Source organism: Vicugna pacos, chromosome 11 (genome assembly GCF_048564905.1).
Source record: "Vicugna pacos chromosome 11, VicPac4, whole genome shotgun sequence".
Taxonomy (NCBI): domain Eukaryota; kingdom Metazoa; phylum Chordata; class Mammalia; order Artiodactyla; family Camelidae; genus Vicugna; species Vicugna pacos.
The window spans coordinates 79346660-79374056 of record NC_132997.1 but is presented as its reverse complement, the minus strand read 5'-3'; the positions used below and the strand labels follow the sequence as shown (position 1 = coordinate 79374056).

The 27397-nt window shown below is 43.8% G+C and overlaps 1 protein-coding gene across 4 annotated transcripts in view; it reads left to right on the top strand.

Moving 5' to 3' along the window:
* The window catches only part of STN1 (STN1 subunit of CST complex), a 41979-nt gene extending 24974 nt beyond the window's left edge, over positions 1-17005 (top strand). For 3 of the 4 annotated variants that reach the window (XM_031682664.2, XM_015249645.3, XM_006216346.4), the window contains exons 9-10: positions 1689-1761; positions 9286-10052. In XM_031682664.2, the coding sequence (XP_031538524.1) occupies positions 1689-1761; positions 9286-9443 (231 nt within the window). In that variant the 3' untranslated portion in view covers positions 9444-10052. Of the gene's footprint in view, positions 1-1688; positions 1762-9285; positions 10053-16721 lie in introns of those variants that run through there. The other variant, XM_072971824.1, reaches the window with a different exon arrangement.
* Positions 17006-27397: the final 10392 nt, after the last annotated feature.

Sequence of the window (27397 nt, the reverse complement as noted above, 5' to 3'; positions counted from 1 at the left end):
CCTCTCACTGCCTACTTTTCATATTGGAGGAACCAAGCCGATGTTGATATGAATATTGACATATAGATGTGGCTTCAGCTGCGAGTGATTCTCCTGAAGACAGATCAAAACTCAGAGGAATCCCAGAAGTCTCACTAAGTACAGGCATGATTCCTGAGTGGAAGCTTTCCTTAATAGGACATTTTCTTGATGTTGATTTACTCTAGTGATTCCTCATTTTGGAAAGTTTTTAAAAATTAAGACACATTTTAAATACTATTTGAACAACTTTTGAAAAGGGTACTCCATTCCATATAAGGGTGAATGCTGTCCACTGTCCCCCAGGATGGGAAGGCCAGGGGGGAATCGGCTGCCACCTGTGGGGCTGGAGAAGCTCCTGCTGGGCCCCTCACCTTAACACCTCCCACCCCCACCCCACAGTCCCGTTCGCCCAGGGGAGCCCTGGGCCAGCCTCCTGGGTCAGTAGGAAGCAGCTTTTCCTGAGGAACAGCAGGCCGTGGGCAGCCGTCCAGGGCCGAGGTGTGGCAGGGCTGGGGCACTTCCTCCTGTGAATCAGTATGAGCTGGAATGGGGTGATAAAGCAGTAATAGCTCTATTTCCTCAACAGAACCATCCCCAGCTCTGACCTCAGCCCTGGCTCCCTGAGTTTCTGTTTTCCTGAGGGCATAGCCTCACAGAAATAGTTCTCTTCTCTTTGCCCAGTGCTTTCTGGCTTTCAGCAGCTCTCCCATATTGCCTTACTTAATCTTCTCATGTTGGACAGAGGGAAGCAGCACCCAAGTGGATATCACTGTCATGTTCAATAGTAAATCTAATATCAAAAAAAGAGAAAGGAAGGAAAAAAGAGGAAGGAAGGAAGGAAGGAAAAGAGGAAGAAAGGAAGAAAAAGGAGTATGCAGACAAAGACCCGTGTCAGGAATGTGTGTTGGATGGATGTGGAATGAGCAGATTTAAGAAAGGTGGTACAAATAAGGACTCCTTCTCTTGACTCACAATCTGCTCGTTCGAAGTCCCTCCGACACACATTCCTGACACAGGTGTTTGCATACTTCTTTTTTTCTTTCTTTCCTTCCTTGCTCCCTCTTTTTTCCTTCCTTTCTCGTTTTTGATATTTGATTCGCTATTGAACACGATGGTGAAACCCATTTGGTTGCTACTTCCCTCTTACCTGAGCTGGTTGGGAAAGGAACTAGGTTATGTTTGCCTTTGACAACAAGAAAGCGTTTCAGTTTATAGGCCAGATTTACTCTCTTGCAAGCCTTTTCTTAGAGTTTCATTTCTTTTGTTTTTCTCTCTGGTTGGGAGAAGGAATGTGAAACACAAAACAGGAAAGAAGAAACACAAGAGGAAAGAGTCCTGGGGTTTGATCATGTGAATGTGTTATGAATATTTAAGAAGAAAGTTGCTCCTCAGAAGCAAGGGATTCCAGCTTTTCTTTCCATCATGGCCCCAGTGAGCCACCTCCCGAGGGGATATGCCTGTGGGTCAGCCATAGAGCAGTGAGCTGTTTAGGGACAGAACTGGTTTGACAATAGGCCAAGCATTGAAAACCACATTCATTGTTGGTGTAGGGATGATGATTGTTATGACATTTAGAAACTATCCTAAATACTAGTTTGGGAGTCTAGATGACACAACCTCTGTGTTACTTGAGAACATTTTCTTACTATACTATTTTTCCTATTTAGGTAACCAGAGAAGACAAAGGATTACACAGGAAGATCCACCAGATCATTCAAGAAGACTGCCAGAAACCAAATCGTAAGTGGAGTCATGTACATGTGTCCCAGTGCCCAGGAAGGGGATGTTCCCTCCCAGAGAGCACTGGACGGAGAGTCAGGAGACCCGGGGCTTTCCCCAGTAGTGACTTGGAAGCATGACTGGTCTAGACAGCTGCCCTCTCTGAGCCTCAGGACCCTCCTCTCTCAAGTGAGTGTTAGCCTGGCACAGCTGTTCTGACTTGGGCCACACGTAAGATTCAACCTTGGAGCTTTTTTGAACATGCAGTGCTTGGGTCCCACCCCTAAAGACTCTGATTCAATCGGGGCTGGGATGGGGCTAGCAGGTGAGCTCCTCCAGTGATTCTGTTACAGTGAGACAAGCCGCTAGGCTAGGACTTTTGGACATCCTTCTGGTTTCATGTTCTGTCTGATTGTGTTATTTCTTGTTCCCCTCTTCTGGCTTGTCTCTGAACCCAAACCTGACATTTTCCTCCCTTCTAACATCAAGGACTTCAGTGTTGAGAGGAATGGTTCCAGACATTACAATTTATGAACAATGTAATTCAGTCACCTTGAAACCTGATAATTTGCAAAAGAAATGGTTTAGAAAATAGTTGAGGGGATGAGTGGGTACAGCTTGGTGGTAGAGTGTGTGCTTAGCATGCACGAGGTCCTGGGTTCAAGCCCCAGTATCTCCATTTAAAAAAAAGTAAAAAGAAAATTTTAAAAAAGTTGGTTTTAGTGGAGTTAGGTCAACCCCTAGTGGTTAGAAACTCAAACTGTACATAGTCTGACAACAGATATTAGCATTTTCACACTAGTTAGAAAGAGAAGAAGTCATTAGTCCATCATTAAATCCTGTGTAAACTGATTGCTCTTAAAGGTGACTTTTCAAAGTCTACCTTTTGCAAACATATGCTAATAACAAATGTTGGCATATGTCAACAAATGATGCTAGAAGAAAAATAGAAAGGCTTGTTAATGAGCACAGGCCTCCTCATCCTGCTTTCTTTCTCTCCGGAGAGGTCCACCTCCAGTCCTTTAAGCCCATATGTCCTTGGGGCCTGGACCTATTCCAGGCTGAGTCAGCGGGTCGAGCTGGACCAGATCTCCAGCCCTGGTGTTTATGGTATGCAGCCCTATTTAGCCTTTAAGGACCAATGAGATCACTTCCCAGAGTGGTGTGACAACAGCTCTTAAAATAAACTGAAAGCAATCTATTATTTTAATGCCGGGTTTTTGACTATTGTTCACTTCATTCAGAACAAAAAAAGACAAGCATTGTTTAGTTGAGGGAAAAATTATCTAACCACAATTTAAGGAGCTTTTTAGAGAATTGAAATGAGGGATTCCTCAACCAAAAAGGGATGAGAGGAGAGGCTGGTCCCCAGATGACATTCGTGCACTCATGCTAGTCCCAGGCCATCTGGCCAGATTCTTATTTTGATCTGTATTAGGAATGGGGTGGATTGAAATAATCCTAGGGCCTGGTGAAGCAAATGGAAGCAATTCACACTCTATTTCTCAAGAGAACCAAACAGCCTTGGTGACCCTAGGGTCTATAAAGTGGCAGGTTTTATGTCCATGTCTAATCCACAGGCCAGCTCCTGCTTTGGTGAGTGTGTCAAGGTGGACAGGCTCTGCCACTCAGTCTGTCAACAGGAGCCTCTAAAAACCATAAGCCAATTCCCTGGAACTAGTAAACTCACAGGAGCTGAATTATGGAGCATGAGTAACTGAGAATGCCAGTAAGAAAAAAAAAAAACCTTGTAGGGACTGTCTTAGAGTCTGGTGCAACCACCCCTTTCCATAGGAAATATCTATGACATTAAGAAGTTATTCTGAATAATATATGCACAGGATAAAAACTCAAACAGTGCAAAAGTACACAGAGAAAAGTCAGACTCCCTCCTAACACTGAGCCCCAGGCTCTGTGTTCCCCTTTCCAAAGGCAGTGGTTGCTACTAGGTTCCTTCTAAAGATGTTATATGCAGTTATAAACATATTTGTATAGTTTATCCTTTTTGAAAAGTGCAAGTAAAGCTTAGTGTACAATACTCAGTATTCTATGCCCTGTATTTTAAGTCTAACATTGGCTTCTAGGGGTCATTTAGCAACAGTACATATAAAAGTACCTGTCTTTTTAATAGCTGCACAGTATTTTACTGTGTGTGTTGGTAGATATTTGACCATTTATTTAACCATTCCTACTGGACCTTTAGTTTGTTTCTAACCTTTCATACATGCTCAGAGCATTGAGCTTTCCTTAACAGTATGATTGGTAGGAGAACTTAAAATCTTTAGTCATTTATGAGTATTTCAGCAAAGGGTAAACCTACAGTAATGAAAGGACCATAAACACAGGCCTGTTTTAGGTCCCTAAAGCACTGATACTGGGCTTGTCTAAAGATGGGCAGCAAGGCATAGTTCTGAAGAGCTGGTCTCTGGAGCCACTTTGCCTGGGTTTGAATCTAGCTTTGCCACTTCGTAGCTGTGTGGCCTGGGGTAAGTCTGTGCCTCAATTTCTTTATATGCAAAATAGGGATAATAACAGTACCTACATCATGGATTGTTATGAGGATGAAATAGGTTGGTGTTTTATCAAACTCTTAGGAAGATGTCCAAGTAGGGAGCACCAGGAATCCTTCTCTCCACATAGACAGCAGTTGCCTGTATCTGATGTAGCTATTTTAGAACTCTGGAATCTATTAAAGTCTTGCAACTTCTAAAGGAAGGGTTGGACAGTCAATTTGAAGATCTTAGTAGTAGCTGCCTGTCCCCTACTCCCAGCTACATGGCAGGCAGCTGTGTATGTGTTTCTGGACCAGCTTGTACGGAGCTCACCAGAGCCAGGGTGGGCAGAAAGGACTGCCACGTATCAGGGATTTGTGTTCTAATCACTGATTGCTGCTTCTGATCACAGAGATGCAGACAAAAGAGGTGGATGGTCATTGTTGCAAGCTCCTCACCTAATAGCTGAAGTGACTTCCAGGGGATTTAAAAGACTGGCATCCTTTTTTTTTTGTTCGACCGCCTTCATTTCTCTTTTCACCCCTTTTGGAGCCAGTAAAGAAAGACTAGGACATTTAAAAGCAACTGCATACATGGGAAAAATCAGTCAGGGATCTCACATGCCCAGGGAAAGGCACAGGCTCAGAAGGAGACCCAAGAAGACCTTAGGTTTCCATCTCAGGCTGATCCTTGGCACAGAGACAGCCTATAGCAACCAAAAAAAGAAAAACAATAACAAAAAACAGCAAACATCTGGAAGGGGGAGAATCTGATCTCCAGACTTACCACATTATTAGATTCAAATGCCCAGTTTTCAACTAAAAAAGAAAGACATACAAAGAAACAGGAAGCTATCGCTGATTTAAAGGGGGAAAAAATCACCAGAAACTGTCCCTGAAAAAGACCTGATGGCAGATCTATTACGGAAAGACTTTAGAACAGCTTTCTTAAAGATGCTCAAGAAAATGATGGATGAACAAAATGGAAAATACCAATAAAGAGATAGAAAAACTAGAAACCAAAAAGAAATTCTAGAGCTGGAGAGTACAGTAACTGAAATGAACGTTTTACTAGAGTGATTCAGAGGCAGATTTGAGCAGGCGGAAGAAAGAATCAGCAAGATTCTGGAGCAAAGTGAACAGAACCTAAGGGACCTGTAGGACATCATCAGATCGACCAACATATGCACTGTGGGTGTCCCAAAAGGAGAGGAGAGAAAGGGGCAGAGAGAATATTTGAAGAAAAAATGGCTGAAAACATCCCTAAATGATGAAAGACATGAATATAAACATCTGAGAAGCTCAATGAACGTCAATTAACATGAACTCAAAGAGACTCACACCAAGACACATAATCAAACTTTTGAAAGACAAAGTGATAATCTTGAAGGCAGCAAGAGAAAAGCAATGTATCACATACAAGGGACCATCAATAAGATTGTCAGATTTTTTTATCAGAAACTATGTAGTCCAGAAGGCAGTGGGAAAAACTGTAAACCAAGAATCTTATATCCAGCAAAGCCGTTCTTCAGAAGTGAGGGAGAAGTTAAGGCTTTCCAAGATAAACGAAAGCTGACGGGGTTGTTACTACTAGACCCACCCTGCAGGAAATACTCAAGGGAATCCTGCAGATGAAATGAAAGGACACTAGGCAATAACTTGAAGCCGTAGGAGAAATGCAGCTCTCAGCAAAGGGAAAAACATTGGCAACTATAAAAGCTAATATGATTGTAACAATGGTTTGCAACTCCACTTTTTGATTTCCTCATGATTTAGGAGACAAATGCATTTAAAAGAATTCTTGGTCTACGTTCTTGGGCGCACAAGTATAAAGATGTGATTTTGTGACATCAGCAATTGAAAGGGGTGGGACAGAGCTACAAAGGAGAAGCCAAGGTTTTATGCATTATTGAAGTTAAACTGGAATGAATTCAAATTAGTGTTATAACTTAGGATGCTAAACGTAACCACAAAGAAAATAGCTTTAGAACACACACAAAAGGAAATGAGAGAGGAATTTAAACACTACCAAAAACACAACTAAACACGAAAGAAGACAGTAATGCAGGAATTGAGGGACCAAAAGCTATAAGACACGTACAAAACAAATAGCTAATAAGAGAAGTAACTCCCTCTTATGAGTAATTAGGTTAAATGTAAATAGAGTGAGCTCTCCATTCAAAAGACAGAGATCGGCAGAATGGATTAAGAAAGTAAAAACATGACCCAACTATATGATGTCTATGAGACTCACTTTAGATCCAAAGACACAAATAGGGTTAAAGTAAGAGGATAGAAAAAGATATCCTATGCAAATAGTAACCATGAGAGAGCAGGGGCCAGCTATACTAATGTCAGTCAAGAGACTTTAAGTCAAAAAAATTTACAAGACACAAAGAAGAACACACTTATGTACCTAACAACAGACCATTAAAATATATGAAGCAAAAACTGACAGAATTGAAAGGAGAAACAGTTCTATAATAATAGTTGGAAGCTTCAGTACTCCACTCTCAATAATGGATAGAACAACCAGACAGAAGATAAGTAAGGAAACAGAAGACCTAAATAATACAATAAATAATCTAGATCTGACAGATGTACACAAAACAATCTAGCCAGCAATAGCACACATACTCTTTTCAAGGTGTACCTGGGACCTTTTCCAGCACAGACCATTGTTAGACCACTGATTAAGTCTCCGTAGATTTTAAAAGATAGGTATCATACAAAGTATCTTCTCTGACCACAGAAGTCGGTAACAGCAGTAAAACTGAAAAATTAACAAGTTTGTGGAAGTCAGACAACACACTGTTAGCCAGCAGACCAAAGAAGCAATCACATGGGAAGTCAGAAATTCTTAGAGATGAATGAAAACAAAAACACAACATGCCAAGATTTATGGGACACAGCAAAAGCTGTGCATACAGGGGAACTTTATAGCTAAAAACATTTACATAACTTTACAATTTAAGGAACTAGACAAAGAAGAACAAAGTAACCCACAGCTCCCAGAAGGAAGGAAATAAAGATTAGAGTACAGATAAATGAAATAGAGAATAGAAAAACAATACAGAAAAATCAATGAAACCAAAAGTCGGTTCTCTGGAAAGATCAACAGAACTGCCAAACATTTAGCTAGGTAGACTAAGAGAAGAGAGAAAACTCAAATTACTAAAATCAGAAATGAAAATGAGGACATTAGTACTGATTCTACAGAAATAAAAGGGATTATAACAAAGTACTGAATACAGTTGTACACCAATAAATTGTGTAACCAGATGAAATGGACAAATTCCTAGAAATACAAAACCTACCAAGACTAAATCATGAAGAGATAGAAAATCTGAATAGACTAGTAAGGAGATTGAGTCAGTAATCAAAAATCTCCCAACAAAGAAAAGCCTTGGAACTGATGACTTCACTGGTGAATTCTACTAAACTTTTAAAGAACTAACGCCAATCCTTCTCCCCATGTGACTGGAAGGCCACTTTGTGAACAGCCCTATCAGACAACCCTCAGACTGCAGAATGGCCTTTCTGAAGAAGCAGTTTAAGGCCAGGCAGCATTGCTGACCACGTATGACTGTAAGTCTTCTGGAGCCCTAAGCCTGAGCACTCAGGTCTTGACAAAAACTAAGATTAAAAGCCGAGTGGTGCTGAAGTTCCTGGTGCCCCTTCTCTGCTGTGTGCAGGCCCAGTGTGACTGGAGCCCACTCCACCTTCCGTCATCAACCCTTCCTCTAGGGATGAGTTGAAGCTTCCCAAGAGCAGTGACTAGGTTATGTGCATCTTCTCAGGCTGTGGATGTGGTGATAGAATCGTAGTAATTCCCCATGGAAGAAGCACCCATCACGAGCCTCTTTTCACCCACACAACCACTGGCGAAGTAGTGCTTTTCTTCTCATTTTACAGATGAAGATGCAGACTGAGACACAGACCACTTTGCCCCAGCCATAGAACCGGCACTCGAGTTCGGGTCCTTTGGACTCCAGAGTCAGCTCTCCATCTGCCTCTCTGTACTCGCTCCTCCTTGCTCAGAGCTACACATGTCAGGAAACCTTGATCCAATGAATGTTGAAGATGCAGCCCGGAAGTGTGGACAACAGCAGAGGCAGCCGATTTTCCAGCAATAACCCCAGCCTGGCTGGGAGTAATGAGTCAACGTGGCCACTAGAGGTCAGGACTCACAAAGTCTTTGTTGACCCAGAACCCCTGCCTGTGATCCTCTCTGACCCGTAGAGCTGGAAAGGACCTCAGAGGTGCCCCCCAGCCCCACTCCCTGTGGGTCAGAAAACTGAGGCTTAAGGTTGCAGTGACTTGCCCAAGGCCACAAAGATACACCAAATCCCAGCCATTCTTTGCCCAACACCACGACCCCTCTGAGCACTTTCCTGGAACCTAAAGCATTTTATCATCTGATTGCAGTTTAAAACTGCAATCAGTGACTGCTCGGAGCACTGATTTACTGGGGATACAACGGTGAGAGGCCTGGCCCTGTGGATGGGGTGTTAGTGGAAACTGGGAGGTTCCTAGAACACAAATATCACTGGCAGACTTTTTGGAAGCCTGGGCAAAGAGGAGTGAGAACAGGCCGAAGGTAGGAACCCCTTCGTCACCACCACAGTCCCATAATTCTGGATTTACTGAAGGAATAAGGAGGCTGCTGTAAGCCCGCTCTACTGTCAGCCTCAGGAGGGCTCCCACCTGGGAAGCTAGGGTTTAGCACTGAATACATGCCTGTACGTGTAACTTCATTAGAGAAAAAAGATTATCAAGCAATAAAAACCCACTGGGTTATGGACATTAAATTATTGACTGGGAACCCTTGAAGGTTGAAGGCCCGCATCTCTGAGCAGTGGGCCACGTCACTGAGAACAAGTGTTTTGGTTTGTTTTCACCGATAAGCTGGGCTGGTGCATCTCCTGCTTTAATATGCTGCAGGTTCTGACTCAGGAAAGTTGGAGAAGGGCTTCCATGTAGAGGAGAGGACAGGAGAGAGAGGAGGGTCTGACAGGTGTGTCCAAGCTTAGCCAACTTCCTTTTTCCTGCAGATGTGGAGAAAGGCTGTCACTTCCTGCACATCTTGGCCTGTGCTCAGCTGAGCCTCAATCCAGGCCTGAGTGAAGCTGTGCTGCGGCAGGTACTGGAGCTCCTGGAGGACCAGAGTGACATCATCAGCACCACCGAGAACTACTACACAGCATTCTGAGGAGAGGCCGGCAGGCCGCACGGGCAGAGCCGGCGAGGAGGAGAAGGACCAGGTGGTGCTCACTCCCAGGCTGCGACTTTCACATCATGCAGAGGTTTCTAGGTCTGGGGGCAGTTAGCTCATAAAAAACAATAAACTATGGTAACTCGAGGAATGGAATTTGGCATAAATTCTGAAGGCTGTCTTCTACCTGCTGTATCCTGGGATAAAATGACTTACCTCAGCCACGACATACAAGAAAACCATCGTGGTTGACCTCCTGGCTGGACCAATCATCACTCACGGAACAAAAGGGGAAGAAACAGCGTTGGTGGCTGAACTGATTGGAGGCTCTGTTGTGGTCATGGGGCATCCTGTGGAAGAGGCCCATGTGCTGCGGGAACTGAAGAGCATACAGGTCACCGGACCAGACACTTTTTAAAACGTCAGACTGTCTTCTTGTGGGCCTCTCTTAATGATTAAGAACCAGCGTAGGGGACTAGTTCTCCCTGAATGAGTGTTGCTGACCTATAGTTCCTGTGGGTCAAACACCAGTGATGGATCCAGAGTCTTGGGCTGAATTCTTTTTATAGACTGACCCATGGTTGGGAATAAACAGAACCTAAGGCATGGCTCTGTATTTGTTGTTTTATTTTCCTTCTGGCAAAAAGAGGTTTCGGTAGATATCCCTGTGCTTGAGGACACATGTGACTAAATACAGTGTCCCCTAATACTCTGAAGTTCTTGGAGGCTGCCAGCCAACTGCTTGGCAGTGGTAGATGTTATTTTCAAGGTTACCATTGAACGTGCAGGACGTCCTGACACCATCCAAACACTCGGTATGTGCCCAGACAGGTGATGGGGTCTCGGAATGACAAAGTAAAGGGGAAAAAATTTGAGGTATGTGATAGGCTTGTTCCAACAGCAAGATGACAAATCCAGCCAGCAAAAAGAAAGTGTGGAGAAAGATTTGGAGTTAATTACAGTCATTTCACAAAAGGCACATTTGCCTTTGGCGGCTGCATTTGCACCTGACATGCTAAGCTGTTAGTGTCTCTGCTGGAGAGCCTGCAGGCCTGGCCAGGGGTTCTGCCCCACGTGGAAATGGGGTGGTCTTAGGCTCAGAAGTCAGCTGCAGCTCCGTATGTCAGGCCTTGTGCTAGTGCCAATGGATTGCTTCCTGTCTTGGACTTTCCTGACTTGACCCTAACCTCTGCCTGGTTTCTAACTGCGATTTCCCAGATAGCTGCCCTGTGTCCAGAAGGAACCCTGTAGAACAGAGTTTACCTGCAATGACACCCCAGTGGTTCTTCCTTCAGGGCAGCAGCTGTTTGTATTGAATACACCTCAGATTATTGAGCTGCCAGGAAGGAGTCTTGAATCAGAACATAAAAAGGGCACATCTCTGCGCACAACCACCCCACTTCTAGGGATTATCCCAAGAAAATGATCGCTCAGGTGGGAGGGGATGAATGCACAAGATGCCCACTGCCGTGTAATTTAGAATTCTACAATGGGGGAAATATTTACCTGTGGGGAAAAATTAATTACGGTATATGTGCCCAGTGAAATGCTATGCAGCCATTAAATTAGTGGAGCAGACAGCTACCATCACCGTGGAGGACTATTCCCAGTAGATTTAGTGTGGGGAAGGGGAATTGGGGTACACATCTGTTTATATAATACCATTGATCTAGAACTACCTGTGTGTATGTATATATCTAAACTGTGTTTCTGCATATACTTCTGTGTAAATGTAGTGTGTACAGACGTACCTACAGTTGACCACTCCCCGGTCCTAGGGTTCAGTCCCAGACCTCTCGTCTATCAGCTTGTTCCCGTGGGGATCTCAACCAGTCCCAAGGTTCAGACCATCTATATGCTGACAAACTCACCAGTTTACATCCAGTTTGGACCTCTTCTAGCTCCTGACCCTACACTCAGCTTCCTGCTGACACCTCTACTTAGGTGTCCAACAGAGATCACAAATGTAATGTGCCCAAAGCCAGGCCCCCAGTCACCCCTGACCCCACACTTGCTCCTTCTGAGATTTTCCCTGATTCATGAAAATGCAGCTCCAGTTTCCCAGTTGCTCAGGCCAAACTCGCTGACTCTCTCTTGCATCCCACATCCGACCTGCTCACAACCACGTCTCACTGCTCCACCGCCCCCACCAGGAGTATTGCAGATGCCTCCTCTCCTCCCTGCTCCGCCCTCCCCAATCTTCAGTTCATTCTCAGCCCAGCATCATGGCTCGAGTCAGATTCTATCATCTGCTCCAGGTAGGCGCCTGAGATGTCACAGTGCCAACAGGGCTCTGCTGTGAGGGGCCTCCTCTCCTGCTGTTTCCTCTCGCCTCCTCCACTTAGCTTCCCAGGCCCTGCTGTTCCTCACACATACTAGGGACATGCTTACCTTAGGGTCTTTGCACCTGCTGTTTCCTCTGCCTGGAATGTTCTTCACCCTGATAACCATATGGTGGCCTCCCTCCTCCCCTCCTTTGGGTCTTGACTTGAGTGTCCTCTTCTCCATGAGGCCTGCCCTGGTGCCTCTCTTGCAGATTGCAACCAACCCCTTCTCCCTCCTCCCCAGAGCTCCAGAGTACTGATTCTCCTCCACACTCCTTGTCACCATGGAGCACACTTCGTATGTTTCTTACTTACCCTGTTTATTATTATCCTCCCCAATAGAAGGAATGCTTCGTGAGGGCAGGACTCTCTCTGTTTTGTTTCCTGCTGTGTCCCAACGCCTAGAACAGAGCCTGGCACATCTTCCAAGCAGTACCATCTGTGTGTGTGTGTCTGTCTGCCCTCCACCTGCTGATTAGCATCCTCTCTTTCCTGGGGGACTTGCTCCAATGTCTTGGAGGGCTGCTCAGGCTGCAAGTACTCAGAATAAAGACCCATCGGGGGCAGCCTTAGCCAGTGGGGCCTGGGGTATGAATACTTCTGCTTCCTCGCCCTCTCAGTGAGATACCTCTGACGTGTTCTACAGAGCTTCCCAGAGTTTCTCTGTGGGATTGCACCCCATCCACCCACAGCAGCAGCCAGCTTGATAACCACCCTTAACTGGCTCCTGGACTCTCCCGGCTTCCCCACTCCCCACTCCTGTTTGCTGCACCTTCCAAGTGAACTGCTTCCTTTCTGATCCTTGTCTCAGGGTGAGCTTCTGGCTGAACACAGTGAACACCATGCTCACAAATATATTTGAGAAGTTGTTATGAATAATGGTGCATATCAAACAGAGAGATTACTAGAAGTGCTCACCAAAGTGACACTCCTGTTACCCCTGAAAGGTGAGATGTCAGATGCTTTTTTTTAACTCCGTATCTATATTTTGATACTTTTACAATTAGCAAGGATCATTTCTACAGAAATAAGAAAGCCGTTTCTCACTCCCCACCCCACACTCCCATAACCTAAATCACGAGTGAAGCAAGAATGCCATCAGGCCTTTTCCTCCACAGCAACATAAGGGCTCTGAGAAGGTGAGGGAAGCTCTTGGAAAACTCCCCGAGGCTAACCACAGCTGGGTCACTGTTCATGTCCTGAAGAGCGACCAAAGGCTTCCCCCGAAGAGGAGGGGACTGAGCAGACATTGTCCAGCTCCTTCCACGTCCACATGCTTCAGGAGCTGCGGACTCTGCATTTAGTTAATACAGGCGAGAAGACAAATAGTGCTTTGTCTGCTCAAGGGTTTGTTTGAAGATCCGTGATTATCCCCATCTGGTAAACTACCAGTGCCTCTCATCCTTATGAGACACTTCTTTCTAATTATTTCACCCTGTGATACTGTGCCAGGGCACTGGCCGAGGGAAAGCCAAGTGGAAAGAAGCCTGTTCAGTGACGAGGAACCCAAGACTTGGTGCCAAGGATTAAAACCAAGCAAACTTGTAATTTTCCATTGGAGAAAACATCCACACTTTCTCATTAGCGTGGTTTCTTCTCTACAAGTGCCCTCTACAGCAGCTGCCCCAAAGAAGCATCTCTTTGTTTTCTTACTTGATGTACATGGAGCATACAGACAAACTCAGAAAGACCACAATGAGGCTTCCTGCAGAAGCCTCTCTTTTCTGGGAGAGAAGCAGGACCATCCTGTAGAGAAATAGTGTCTGTGGATGAAGAACCTTGCAATAGAGTTTTTATTTGCATAATTGTCTACTGGTGGAGGCTCTAAATGTGATCCCACACTCCCACATAAGCGAGTTTTTACTTAATCCAGATTTTTTTTTAAAAGCCTAGTTTTATTGAACTTGTATTAGGTAAACCTAAATAGGTAAGTCCTAGCACAGGGTTCCGTGTTCACAAGAATTCTAAATCAAAACCCCAGTTCCTGAATTGATTCCTGTCTCTCTTTATATGTCAGATTAAAATGATAGGTTTTGCTTTGGAACATAAAAAGAGGAATTTTGAAGACCACATAATAGCCCTAGTTTTTTTTTTAATAGAGACAATAAAGTGGTGTCTCATTAATTCAGACTAATGTGAAAGATTTGTGTAAATTAGTGAAAAACCTGGGTTTGAGATCATGCCATTTTATGACTTTAGGTCCGCCCATTGTTCCAAATTACATCTGAATTACTGTGAGGGAACAGGTTTGCTGCCCTTAGGAAAATTGCTTTAATGACTAGAATTAGTTAAATTATGTATCATTTGTTATTATTCAGTATCATTTAATTTTTATGTGTTATGTATCATTTAATATTAATAGGTAATTTAAAAGTACTTGAATTTAAGAGATTTGACAACATACTTCCATACAAAAACTTGACACGTTCACACCAGTTATTTTTCCTAATAACCAAAAAGTAGAAACTACCCAAAAGTCCAACTACTGATGAATTGATAAACAGCTGTGGTATATTCATACCACGGAACATTATTCAGCTGTAAAACAGAATGGAGTACTGACATGTGTCCCAGCATGGACGAACCTTGAAAACAGTACGCTAAGTGAAAAAAGTCAGCTACAGGAGGCCACATATTGTATGATCACATTTAAATGAAATGTACAGAATAGGCAAAACCATAAAAACAAAAAATAGATTAGTGGGAGCAAGAGGAGAGTGGGCAGTACAGGGTTTCTTTTGGGGGTGACAGATTTTCTAGAATTAGATAGTGATGTTTGCACGACCCTAAATGTACTCAAAACCACAGAACTGTGGGTTAGGCTGGGGTTCCTCACAGCGTGGTGGCTGGTTTCCCAGGGCAGGCACCCCAAGGAAGAACACACCCTAGAAAGAGGCTGCATGGGCCATTTTGTGCAGAGCCCTGGAAGCCACACGGTGTCACTTCCATGGCATTCTTATTGTAGGGGCTGTCACAGAGTCCCACCCAGTTTCCAGAAGAAGGGAATAAACCACCTCCTGATGGGGAGTGACACTGTTTTAGAAGGGCATGTAGGATTGAGAATATTGCTCTGGCCGTTTTTGGAAGATACAATCTCTCATAGATACCTTTCAGCTTTTATGCACATGCAGTCTCGTTCTTTGAAAAAAAAATTTTAATATCAAAAAGTACAAAGAAAGGGGGAAAATAGCCTACCGCTGCCCAGGTACTTTTTTTTTTAGATTATATGTATATTGTTAGAAAAATAACAATATTTTATCTGTCCTTCCAGGAAAAAAAATATATGTCAGCATTTCAAATGCACCACCTCCTTTTTTAATTTAATCTACATCTTGGGGTTTGGGTGAGATTTTTTTTTTTTTTCACTTCAGTGTGCAAGATTGACCACATCCTTTTAAATGGTCAGATAATTTCATTGTATAGCTTGTCCCTTAATGTTTTTAACTAGACCACTATTGAGAAACATTTAATTGGTCTCTGGTTTGTTGCTGTTGCAACCAATTCTGCAGGAAACGTCCTTGTACATTTTCCTTTTCTTGGCGTACATTTGTGAGTATATTTGTACAGTAAATTTTTAACAACACAACTGCCAGGAGAAAGGTCTTGAGCATTTAAAATTTTGAATAGACATTGACAAATTATCCACTGAAAAGACTGATCCTGTTTCTACTCCTGTCAGTGGTTTATCAGTCTACTGTTTGCGCACAAGCTCACCCACGCTTGGTATATCAATAGTTTTAATCACTGTCCATCCGATAGGTAAAAACAATTTCAGGGTTTTGTTTGCATTTATACTTCTTCAGTGTGAGTGGCGTCAAGCATCAGTTCATTAGGGGCGACCTTTGGACAGATGCAGATCTGCCCTGGACATAAGCCACTGCTTCCAGCAGAGGCTGAGGGAGGCCTGGGTCGTGTGTTCTAGCAGTGGTATCAGCTGAGGAAACAGTCCAAGGCCGGATGCGGAGGTCCTAGTTAATACACAGCTGGAATAAACATCCTGAAGAACTCAAACCTCAGTGTTCCCAATTTGCTACTTCAAGTGCTTGGACACATGCCTGCCCAAATGTTATATAATACACAAAACCAGCAATCTTTTCAAAACCAATCACCATATTATTGACTGAGACATCTCGTAAACCAGACGCCATTCAGCTCTGGTTCAGTGACTCTGTCCCCAGTCAGATTAATGTGAACAACTAAGGGTGTTTTTAAGAAAGTACTAATTAAGTGGAGAAGATAGTTTTAGTAATAGAAATGGTCCTAATACTGCTTCCACTTTAATCGACAGCCTCATTATCACAATAAGGCGATGCTTGCATTTTCATCACTGACTGGGTTTGGCACAGTTGGCTGGGGCATTGGGCAGCACCCATTCTAATAAACTTCTTGGCTAGAAATTGCATCCTCAGGGAGAAGGGCTTATAATTTTTGTTCTGAGGACAGTCAGTGAATGGAGGAAATAAACCAGAGGGGAAGGACAGAGTATCCTTCCATTTTTTCAGCTCCACTTTAGAACAAAACAACAGTGGTATCACATAAGCTGTGATGTGTGGCGCCATTAACTTATGATAAGTACTAAGTTTTCTGATGTACTGAAATTGGTGAATGATGAGTTTATTCTAATATAACTTTGGTGGTAGAATAAGGTATTGAGCGATTAGTGTGGGGTTTGTTTTTCCTGACTTTTATATCTTCTGTCAAACAAGAAGCCAGCCTTGCCTCCAGGAGGTTTGGTTTGGAGGCCAAATCTAGAAGTTGTTTGTGCAGACAAGCTGGCTTATGTTTTCTGGAAGCCTGGAGCCTGGGAGGGATTGGAGATTAGTGGGCTTCAGGCATTGCAGACCAGAATGTGCTGCCCTCGGTGCCTGCAGCAGGTGGCAGGTTGGCAGGACTTCTATGGAGAGGTACTGCAGTCTCTCACAGACTTAAAGCCCTGGCCTGTTATCCCCAGCTTCAGCCAAGATTCTCAAGCTTGGAAAGGAAGCTTCTGCAAGCCTCCTTCTCTAAAGGGGACACACTGGGGATCTCATTGGAAGACTTGGTCTCAGAAGAGTGAACCCATCATTTTCCAGGCACCATGTATCCTTTTATGCGATGGATATGCATGCATCCGCAGAGAAGGGGAGAGCCTGCCCCACCCCACTACCACCAACATTATTTTCTTCCCAGGCCAGAGAAAGAGGGCTCCAAGCCTCAGCTAACTTGAAATAAAGAAAAAAACTCATGTTTCATCCACCTGAGTTACGGAAGTAAGATTCATACTGCACTACAATTACAATCAAGTCAAGGTGAATCTTAAAACAAGGTCACACACACACACAGACACACACACCCGCCCACTTGCATTCCAGAATGGTCTCATGAGTGAGAAAGAAAAGTACAATGTCGCAGTTCGGGTCCAGGGAAATTGCTCATGACTGTCTCACGGGGGCATGCTACGTGGGGAAACCACCTGTCCTGCGTCTGCGGAAACAGCTGGAAATCAGCGCCTCAGGGGATGGAGGAGGGCAGTGTGGTAAGAGTTTGCAATGTTTCCTCAGTGGCGTCCACCTTGTCGTGAATGAAAATATTACCCTATCCTGTAGCCATCATACGTGCTGCGTGGCCGGAGGTGACCAGACCACAGGCACATGAGCAAAGAGGATCTAATTTAGGAGAAGGCCCCAGACTACCTGAGCAATGAGTCTTCTCCCAACATGAAGAAGCTTGAAAAACCCTTACTCATCCAGCAGCCAGCCCTGCCCAGCCCTGCCCAGCGCCTCGGGAAGAGTCAGCAAGCGGCCTGTGCCTGTGGTTTGCGTCCAGTCCCAGCTTGCCTTGACCGAGTGGAGGGCAAGAAATAGAAACGCCGCTCCTGGGAATGGCAGCCGGCTTGGACGTGCTGGTGTCAGCACTGTGTCGGGGGCTGGGCTGTCAGCACACGCAGACAGCCTGCTGGGGCGAGCTGGAGAGTGGGGGTGACCTGCTGTTTCTGTCTATTTGTTGTAGACCCAAGTCATAAGGAAAAAAGGGAGGTGAGTGGGTTCTGAACCTACACCCAGGCGACTTCTGGTTGTGTTTCCACAGGGCTGGAGACTTAACTAGACTTAACTAGCTGTTCCGTATGTTCTCTCAGAGGTTGGCCACATCACAGCTCATCTGGACTTCTGTGATAGACCCTGTGGTAGGCACAGAGTAGTGCTTAATAGATGTTTCAACAGATAGGCCATGTACTGATTGGGTGCCAACTGTGTGCAAGACGCCATGTCAGGTGTAGAGGGGGACACCAAGGCAAAGGAGAATCTGTGGGCCTTCCCAACTGGATTCAGCAGAAATGCTGAAAGGGTGCAGCTCCCGGAATGCAAGGACAGGCCCACATAGGAAATGCACTAGCTGGGGCGACTGGTCCCTCTCCCCTATTCCAGGCTCCCATGGTGTCTCAGTGATTAACCAGAGAAAACAGCCCCTCTGGAGAACACAGCATGGGAGAACTGGAATTTCAGCCAGAGAAACTTAATGCTTGTGGTTAAAAAGGCAAGTAGGCACCAACTGAGAAGTAGTTGAAATCATATTCCTTTAGGGAATGAATTTTCTTGGATCTGTATGCATCCTTTACAGCTTCATTAGTCACTGCTAAAGCCCTTTTTGGGTCACAGAGCTGCCAGCAGGGTGCTGTTCCTGGGAGGATCACCTTGAGCAACCAGCCCCAAACAGCAATCCTGCACATCAACAAGCCGGGCTGCCCTGGCAACACCGCCATCCAAGGGGAGGGGCAGGTGCCCCAGCCCCGAGATCCGAGGCAGCCAGTACTTGAACCAGCCTGGAGCTTCTGGGGTTCTCTTTTCCGATCCATGACAAAGTTTGATCACATTTACTACTTGGATCAGAGTTGAAGATATTTTCCCTTTGAGGCTTGCTGGTCAGATATCAGTTTATTAATGCTGTGGCCTTACCTCAGACTTAATCCATGATGTATCAAAGATGTTTAAAGTCTTAAAAAAATAGGTAGTTACTATTCTCATTCCCACGTTATAGATGAGGAAACTGAAGCCAAGACTATATTCTCCGAGGGTATGCAACTAGTAAGTGGAAGAGCTTAACCACCAGGCTGCATTGCTTTCGGGATCAGAGACGTCTGTTCTCTGGTGGCTCTGGACTGTGAACTCAACACAGTATCTTCAAGTGTAGGTTGATGTATAAATTTTATTTTTGGTACAGTGGAGCCTGCACTGAGGACACCAGTTCTGGTGATAAAGGTTATAAGGGACGCTGGGCTGAATGGGTGGGGTGACATCGTGTCGTACTGGTGGCAGAGAGGGAGCAGGTATTTACTGCGGCATGTAGGAGATCTGGGACAAGGCAGCAAACATTCCTTCTTAAACAGCAATATGGTCTCAGAGGGAGACCAGAGAATATGGTTCAGTAATCTCCAGGGGGGGTTGGTTTCGCCCATGCAGTATTGGTATTCTCAGAGGTTTTATTTTTTTAATATTAAAAACGTTTAATGATGTATGATCCAGCAATCCCACTCCTGGGCATATATCCATAGAAAACTATAATATGAAAAGATTCATGTATCCCAATGTTCATAGCAGCCCTATTTACAATGGCCAAGGCATGGAAACAACCTAAATGTCTACTGACAGATGAATAGATAAAGGTGTGGTATATACTCATACAATGGAATACTACTTAGCCATAAAACGAATGAAATAATGCCATTTACAGCAACATGGATGGACCCAGAGATTATCATACTAAGTGAAGTCAGACAGAGAAAGACAAATACCATTCGATATCGCTTATATGTGGAATCTAAAAAAATGATATAAATGAACTTATTTACAAACAAGAAAGAGACTCACAGACATAGAAAACAAACTTATGGTTACCAAAGGGGAAAGTGAGGGGAGAGATAAATTAGGAGTTTGGGATTAGCAGATACAAACTACTATGTATAAAATAGATAAACAACAAGGTCCTACAGTATAGCACAGGGAAGTATATCCAGTATCTTGTAATAACCCATAATGAAAAAGAATACATATATATACGCATAACTGAATCACTGTGCTGTGCACCAGAAACAAACACAACATTGTAAATCAACTATACTTTAATTTTTAAAAGAGGGCCTAAACAATCCAAAAAAAAGTTTACTGATGAAATATTTCAAACATACAGAAAATAATAATAAAGCAGAAAACCTAGACACCACTGGGATGAGGCAGCAGTTATCATTTTCCCATGTGTACTTCAGTTCTCTCTCTTTAAAGAACTAATGTTAGAGATACAGACAAAGGCAACCTCATTCCTTCCTTGCCTCCACTCCCACAGGTAACAACCACCTTGATGTTGATGTGCATCATTCCCAGGCAGGTATTTTATTATGGCATAATTTACTAGTAGTAAATTGTGCAAATCTTAATCATACAGCTTTATGGATTTTTACGTGTGTATACTCCCAAAACAAGATACAGATCAGTAACACGTCCAGGACATCAGGGGGCTCCTTGGCCTCATGTTTCAAAAATAAATTGACAGACTTGCCAACATTTCACAGTTTAAAAATCTACAGATTTAATATAAAAATCCAAATTTCTAGCTTCTCTGGAAATTTTGGAAAAGCTGACCACGCTAAGCTCTTATCTGCCCACTTTAGATGAGGCGTGAGCTCCCCGGGGTACCTACTGCATCCATTACATCCTGTTGTATCCAGCCCACTACATTCGTTTATGTAAGCTGACCAGTGACTCGTCCCCTGAAAGGTGTCACCACCTTTATCATATTTCGGAAGTGCTGCAAATACAAAGAGGCTGAGAACGGTAGCCTTAGCCATCCTAAAGAAGGCAGAGTTAGAGGAAAAGTGTCCTCCTCTCCCACCTGCTAGGTGATTTGGAAGCTGCTGACAAAAAGGAACCTGATTCTCCACTCTTTGCTACTCAAAGCGTGGTCCTTGGACCAGCAGTGTCAGCTTCATCCAGGAGCACATTAGAAACGCCAGTTCCCACCCCAGACCTACTATATTAGTCTGCTGGGGCTTCCCTAACAAGGTACCGAGGACTGGGTGGCTTAAACAATGGAAATTCGTTTTTCGCAGTTCTGGGGGCCAGAAGTCCAAGATCACAGTGTCAGCAGGGTTGATTTCCTCCCAAGTCTATCCCGTTGGTTTGTAGACAGCCGTCTTCTCCCTGTGTCTTCACGTGGATTTTCCTCTGTGTCTGTCTGTTCTCTTCTTACACTCAGATTAGATTACAGCCCACCTCAGTGACCTCATTTTACCTTAGTTACCTCTTCAAAGACTGCATCTCCAAGTACAATCACATTCTGAGGTACTGGGGATTAGGACTTTGGTGTATAGATTTTGAGAGGACACAGTTCAGCCCATAACACCTACTAAATCAGGATTTACATTTTAACAAGATCCCAGGGAACTCGCATACACATTTAAGTTGGAAAAGCACTGCCCAGTGCCTGCTCCCTAGTGGATGAAACACCAGTGTGTCTGTCTAGGGCTGGAGGCAGAGAAAGGAGATGCTGGGTGATTTTTTTCTCTCTCCATTCTACAGGTCTGGTTGGGGGAGAAAACTGGGGAAGTATTCCCTCTTTTTGAAGTTGAAAGAGGTCAAGTCCCTCTTGAGGGAAATCTCTGTTTCTCACTGAGGAACAAAGACCTCTGCACCTTTGGGAATGTGAGCAGGTAAGGTTAAGCTGTGAGGCCTGATGAATCAAAGCTGATATGAATCTGACCCATGGCAGTTAAGAAGAGCCTCCTTCTGAAAACAGGTTGGAATGCTGGCAGTGTGACTGCTCTTAGCAGAGAGGTCATTTTCTTCTGGTCATTACCTGCAGGCTTCCTCTTTCAAGGTGCAAGGTACGTCTCTGGGATTTCCTGGAAAGAGGACCAGGAAGATACCACACTGCATTCCTCCTCACTCTGTACAAGCTCATTTACCACCTCTGTCATGGGCCTGATGCTATAGTGACAGTTGCCATGGAGATATTCCTATGCATGGTTGAAGCTAAATCCTGACCCATACTGTCAATCATATGGTTTAAACTAGAGATTTCCAAGCTGTGTTCCATAAAACTATAAGGTGCTTCCAGGGTTTCACAAATATTTTATTCAAATCTCAATTTAAAATATTTTAAATGTATTTTTCAAGTTATAAAGATGTAATGTATATGCTTGGGGGTAGAGGTTGGAATCAGACAGTATATAGTATGGAATATGTACTAAAAGTGAATGTCCAAATTTCCATCTGACAGAGTAGGTTGTTTAAAGCTAATCCCTCCTAAAAATAATAATAATAAATTCTAGACAGCCCCCCTCAAAAAAAAAAAAAAACAAAAAAAACAAACCTATTTGATGGCACTGGAGCATCCAGGCAGTAAAGGAAGGGAAACACGCTGGGTGAGACCCACATTTATATAGCTTTCCCACTAAGGCCATCTTTCTCAAACCAGAGCTTGTTAAAATACAGTTTGCTAGGCTCTGCCTCCAGTTTTTAATTCATTAGGTCTGGGATAGGGCCCCATATTTTGCATTTCTAACCATTCGCTACGTGATGCTGATTACTGGTCCAAGGACCACACTTTGAGAACCACAGTCGGCTCACAAAGGATAGAGGTCATTGAAGGACTGAAGTCACAGGCTTATTGGCCTGATGATTCTGAGAAGGAGTTTGCAACTAAAGTGCCTGGAAATTGAGGTGAAAATTCTGGAAAGGAGAGAGTCATAGAGTGGGAAGCTTCTCAGATCCTTGTCTGACCCTTGAACTGTACGTGTCCAGGTGAGACCCCAAGGAATCCAAGAGGGAAACAACAGCTGATGGCTGAAAGAGACTGAGTAGAAATTCCAGCCATCGCCCATCACAGGATGACAGTGTTTGGAGTTGAAAGTCTCACCAAGTTTATAGGGGTTTGGTAAACAACTCAGGATTTCAGTTGAAACCGTGGGAGGGTCACACTCCAAGAGTAAAGACTATTTTGACCAAGAAATGCAGAAGGCTGCAAATAAGAAAAGAGTTTATTTGGAATCTTAGGAATTGCAGTTCAGGAGACACTGATTTGGTTAAAAATGAAAGAGTCAGGGGCTTCTAAAGGCAAAAGCCACAAGGTTGGTAAAATTGTCTGGCAAGAATTATGGTTGACCCTGAAGCAAGAAAGGAAACGTCTGTCCTCAAGGGATAGGTTGTGTGCAAGTTATTTAGGGCCCAGTAAGTAGATAAGCTGTCATGAGTTATTTTAGGGTAAGGATCTGATAAGTATCTTGAGTTTCTGGAACACTGGGCAGATGTTCTGGAAGCCTTCATCAAGACAATGAGTGGTCAAAGTTCAGATTACATCTGGGCTGAGAGGTGCATAAGCAGCACTTCCTCAGTGGCCTCCCCGCTCCATCGTAGAGAGCTCTCTCGGCAGTGCCGCTCATTTTCATTTTCCTTTCACAACTAACACATTCACCCAGCACTAAAGGTAAAACAGACCGATCCTAACAAAACCCACAAGCAAGTATTAAGTGATGTTAGCCACCAGTAACTTCCCTATCTATTCCAAGAAAATGCTTATCAGAGGAAGATAAGAGTCCAGTCTCTAGAACATACAATGTTCACTCTACAAAAATTATTAGATCTATGAAGAAAAAGAAAAATGTGACTCAAAACCAAGAGACAAATTGGTCAATAGAAACAGACTCACACAACCCAGATGTCAGAATTAGCAGACAAGGACTTTACAATAACTTTGATGAATATGTTAGTCTACGGTAAAAGATGCATATACTGGGTGAAGAGATGAGAAATTCAGGAGAGATCTGGAAACTGTAAAGAATCCAGTGCAAATTGTGGAACTGGAAAGCACAGTATCTGCAAGACAGTCCTCCTGCTCCACATCCTCATTCCCAGTCCAGCTCCCTGCCCCAGCGTTAAGGCTCTGCAGTAGGGCTCTTTGGTTGTAAGTGATGAAGACCTTCGCTGGCTCGTGCCCACGTGGTGAGGTGTAGGGAAGCCCACCTAACCAAACTGGCGAGGGGCAGGATGAGGTGAGTTTAGGATCGACTGCCTGAGGGATTCAAATCCTATGAAGATGGCTCATGTCTGGCTCCCTCTGAGAATTAGTGCTATACTCCCGCACTGTGAGCAGGCTTCTCTGTGTGATAAGAGAGATGGCCGAGGTGAGCTCTGGGCTCAGAGCTCCTAGCTCTGAGAGGAAGGAGGTTCTCATCCCATAGCACCAGTTAGGAAAGTCCCAGGAAAGGTCTCTGATTAGTTCAGCATGGGTTACCTTCTCTCCATGGACCAATCACAATTGCCAGGGGGTGGGGTAATACTAATGGCTTGAGTCAGATGCCCAACCCCAACCAATAACTATGGCCAAAGGAGGCAGTTCCCTGTGGGAGGAGAACGATTCTTCAAAAGGAAAGTGGTAGCATATATGTGGTAAGCGGGACGAGTGTTGTGAGCTGGACAGCCACTTCAATTTGTGCCTACTACACCCTTATCAGTTAAGTGTGAATCCACATCATTTAATATGTGTCACATAGTGTCTCACCGTGGGTTCCCCTCAAAGCAGCCCGTGTCAATGATTTGGATACAAGTAGTTTCGGAGGGCCATGATCCAAAGAAGCATGGTGAGGGAGTGGGAAAGTGAGACAGGAAAGGGAGAAAGGCAGTGAAGGTGTGTCGGTGACCAGGTTAGCACTCTGGGCAATTGGGCCCCTCGAGAGACTATGTAGAACACACCTGAGAATTGCCCAAGGGACAAGGAAGCTGGGGAATTCATCCACCAGCTCCCACCCCTCATGGTCGTGGGTTGCTCCTATGGGCCTGCAGCTTCTGAAGCATACAGCCGGAGAAAGCTCTCAAACAGGGACACGCAGGTGCTTGAGGGTGAAGGCCGCCACTGTGCGAGGAAAGTCCCTGGAAGCGGTGGGCTGAGGGGAAGCCGGCAGGGTCCTAACAGCACCTGATGAACAGCAGGACTCTGCTACACATTATCCTGTAAAAATTCAAATTTCAAAACTATGTTCTAACTATGTTTAAAACTCAAATAAAAATATCCACATTCAAAATGTGCTGTGATTCCAGATGCGAACACAGGTGACCACAGGTGACCACAGGCACGTATTATAGCTCAGTCGTCAGCCCTGCAGTGACTAGTTTCTATGGTGCATTTCTCAGCGAGGCACCATCCTGCCGTAGCTATTAGATATGAGTACCTCACCAGTTACTTATATCATGCAAGATTTTCTTCAAGGGGACTTAAACAATTACCCTTAAAACTAAGAATGGATTTCACCAGTGAAAAACAGGACATTTAAGAAGAAAATTTGGGTGTGATGAGTCTGATCAGGACCAAGATATCAAATATTCTCCATAGACCAATTTTTCAAAGCATCAGCCTCACTGACAATAGCTGATGCAAGCAATGTGCCGAAAATGCTCAAGCCAAGCCACTCAAAGACAAGAGAGAACGCTGCTGTTTAGTTGTTTGGGGAAGTCACCTTTTATGGCAATAAAAATTACCCAAGTCCTAAATATGTTATATGTAGTAGGTTTTACAAATTAGTTTTATAGACCCTGCCAAGCGGCAATGCCATTTTGAGACTAAACACGGTGGAGCATGAAAACAAGGCTTTCCATTTTATTCCGTGGAAAATGAACAGCCTAATGTTTTTGTAAAAACATATGCAAAGAAGTCTGGCGATGAGAATGCATGCACAGTGCCACACGTAAACAACACATTGCCCACGAAGGAGGAGAATACATTATTAAGGAAAAGCTTAGGAAACCTCGAGCTATTATTATTAATAAGACCTATTAGTAATCAGGCAATAAGGACATGGAAAGAGCAGGCTGCTGGGAAAGAGGCACCAGAACTGCTGCCCTGTCCTTCCGCCCAGAGAGAAATTTGCCAGTGCACAAATCACACTGGAAATGCAAGTTCCTTGAGGACAGGGCTCTGGTCTATCTTATTTGCAGAGTAAATACCCTTGTCCCTCGGCCTCCATGGGGGATTGGTTCCAGGACACCCGGCTGATACCAAAGTCCTCAGATGATCAAGTGTTTGATGTAAAATGGCCCAGTAGAGGCAGCCCATGGGTGCCGAACTCCGACTGTACTCAGTACTTACTGAATGAATGGACAAATCCAACTTGCTTGATGTTTTAAAACTGAAATTACGTACGATCTGTACAGACCAGCAGGACTAGAGAACAAGTGGTGCTTTTTTTTAGTAAATAATAATAATAATGGCTAACATTTACTGAGGATTTGTCACATGCCCACACCCTCTGCTGACCATTTTACATGACTGATCTCATGTTCACCTGAGAGTGACTCCAAAAAATAAGCATTACTATCTCCATTTTACAGACAAGAAACTGAAGCTTAGAAAGGTGTGAAACAACTTTCAAAGTTGCACAAAGAAGAACGGTAAAGCAGGAATCCAAATCTAGACTCACGCTGTCTCCCCACTGCACTCCTCTGCAGTGTACGCATTCAGAAAAGCTATCAAGAGGACAAGAGTAAGATCTTTTTTTTTTTTTTTAACCTGCCAGGAAATGTTGGCAAAAAATGTAGTAGTGACATTCAGATGGGGAGAAAACAACGTTGGGGGGAAGTGAGGAAGTAGTGGCTTCTAGTAAGTTGTGCCCGTGCCAGGGTTAAGCCTTCATCGTATGATACACACATCAAGCATTAGCCGTCATCAAGAAGACAGCATCTTAAAATGTATTATATATGGTGTTTTGATGATGCTAAGGTGCAGTCTGCACATTGAAGACTTTTCAGACATTTTTGGGTTACTGTAATAATATGGGCAGTGAGAGCCAGGATTTACTTTTTACTTTTCAGGCCAGAGCAAGATGACCATTTCAAGTAAGAAAAAAAATTACTCTATGTGGTTAAAGAAACCCTTTGTTAGCTAACTCCTTCTTTTATTTAACTGAATGAAACTTAAGTTGACTGTTCCAGCTGGTCCTCTTACAAACCTGAGCAGGCTAACACTGCGTTGCAGTATTGAGATTTTATTGTATTAACAACTTAAAGTGTTAGCAATGAAGTCAAAACTAAGTCCTGGCTCTATATTAAAAAAATAATACTTCTGCCTTGAAACTTTGCAAGCTATGTGGTCCAATAAGACTCTAAGATATCAGATGTGTTAAATGGCACCACTGAATATCTTATAAAGTTATAAAGTATATCTGAAAAGTATTTTTTTGCTGAACAACAAAGGTAAAAGCCAGCAAAGGAATCCTTCACTGACCCCCTTGAAATGGAAACAATTTATGAATGTGAGCAGTTGTTAGATATTATTAGTAATACAACTTTGAAACGGAAAATTCCTATTATCCTTCTTTCAAGTTTCTGGATCAGTTCCATTGAAAAGTGTCAGAAGACTGTAAGGCATGCTGCTTAAAGACTGTGTTTGCAAGGACCGTCTTCGTGTGAATCAAGAATCACTTGACGCTGTGCAACAACAATAAAATATAAAAATAGATTGCTGACACTGATATAAAACTGGATCTGACATCCATAACCACCAACTTCTGATTTCTGTGCTCCTCAAAGCACATTCATTGTCGCCACTGAGTGATTTTACATTTTCATTTAAAATAAATTATTTACACATCATGAATGTTTAAAACAT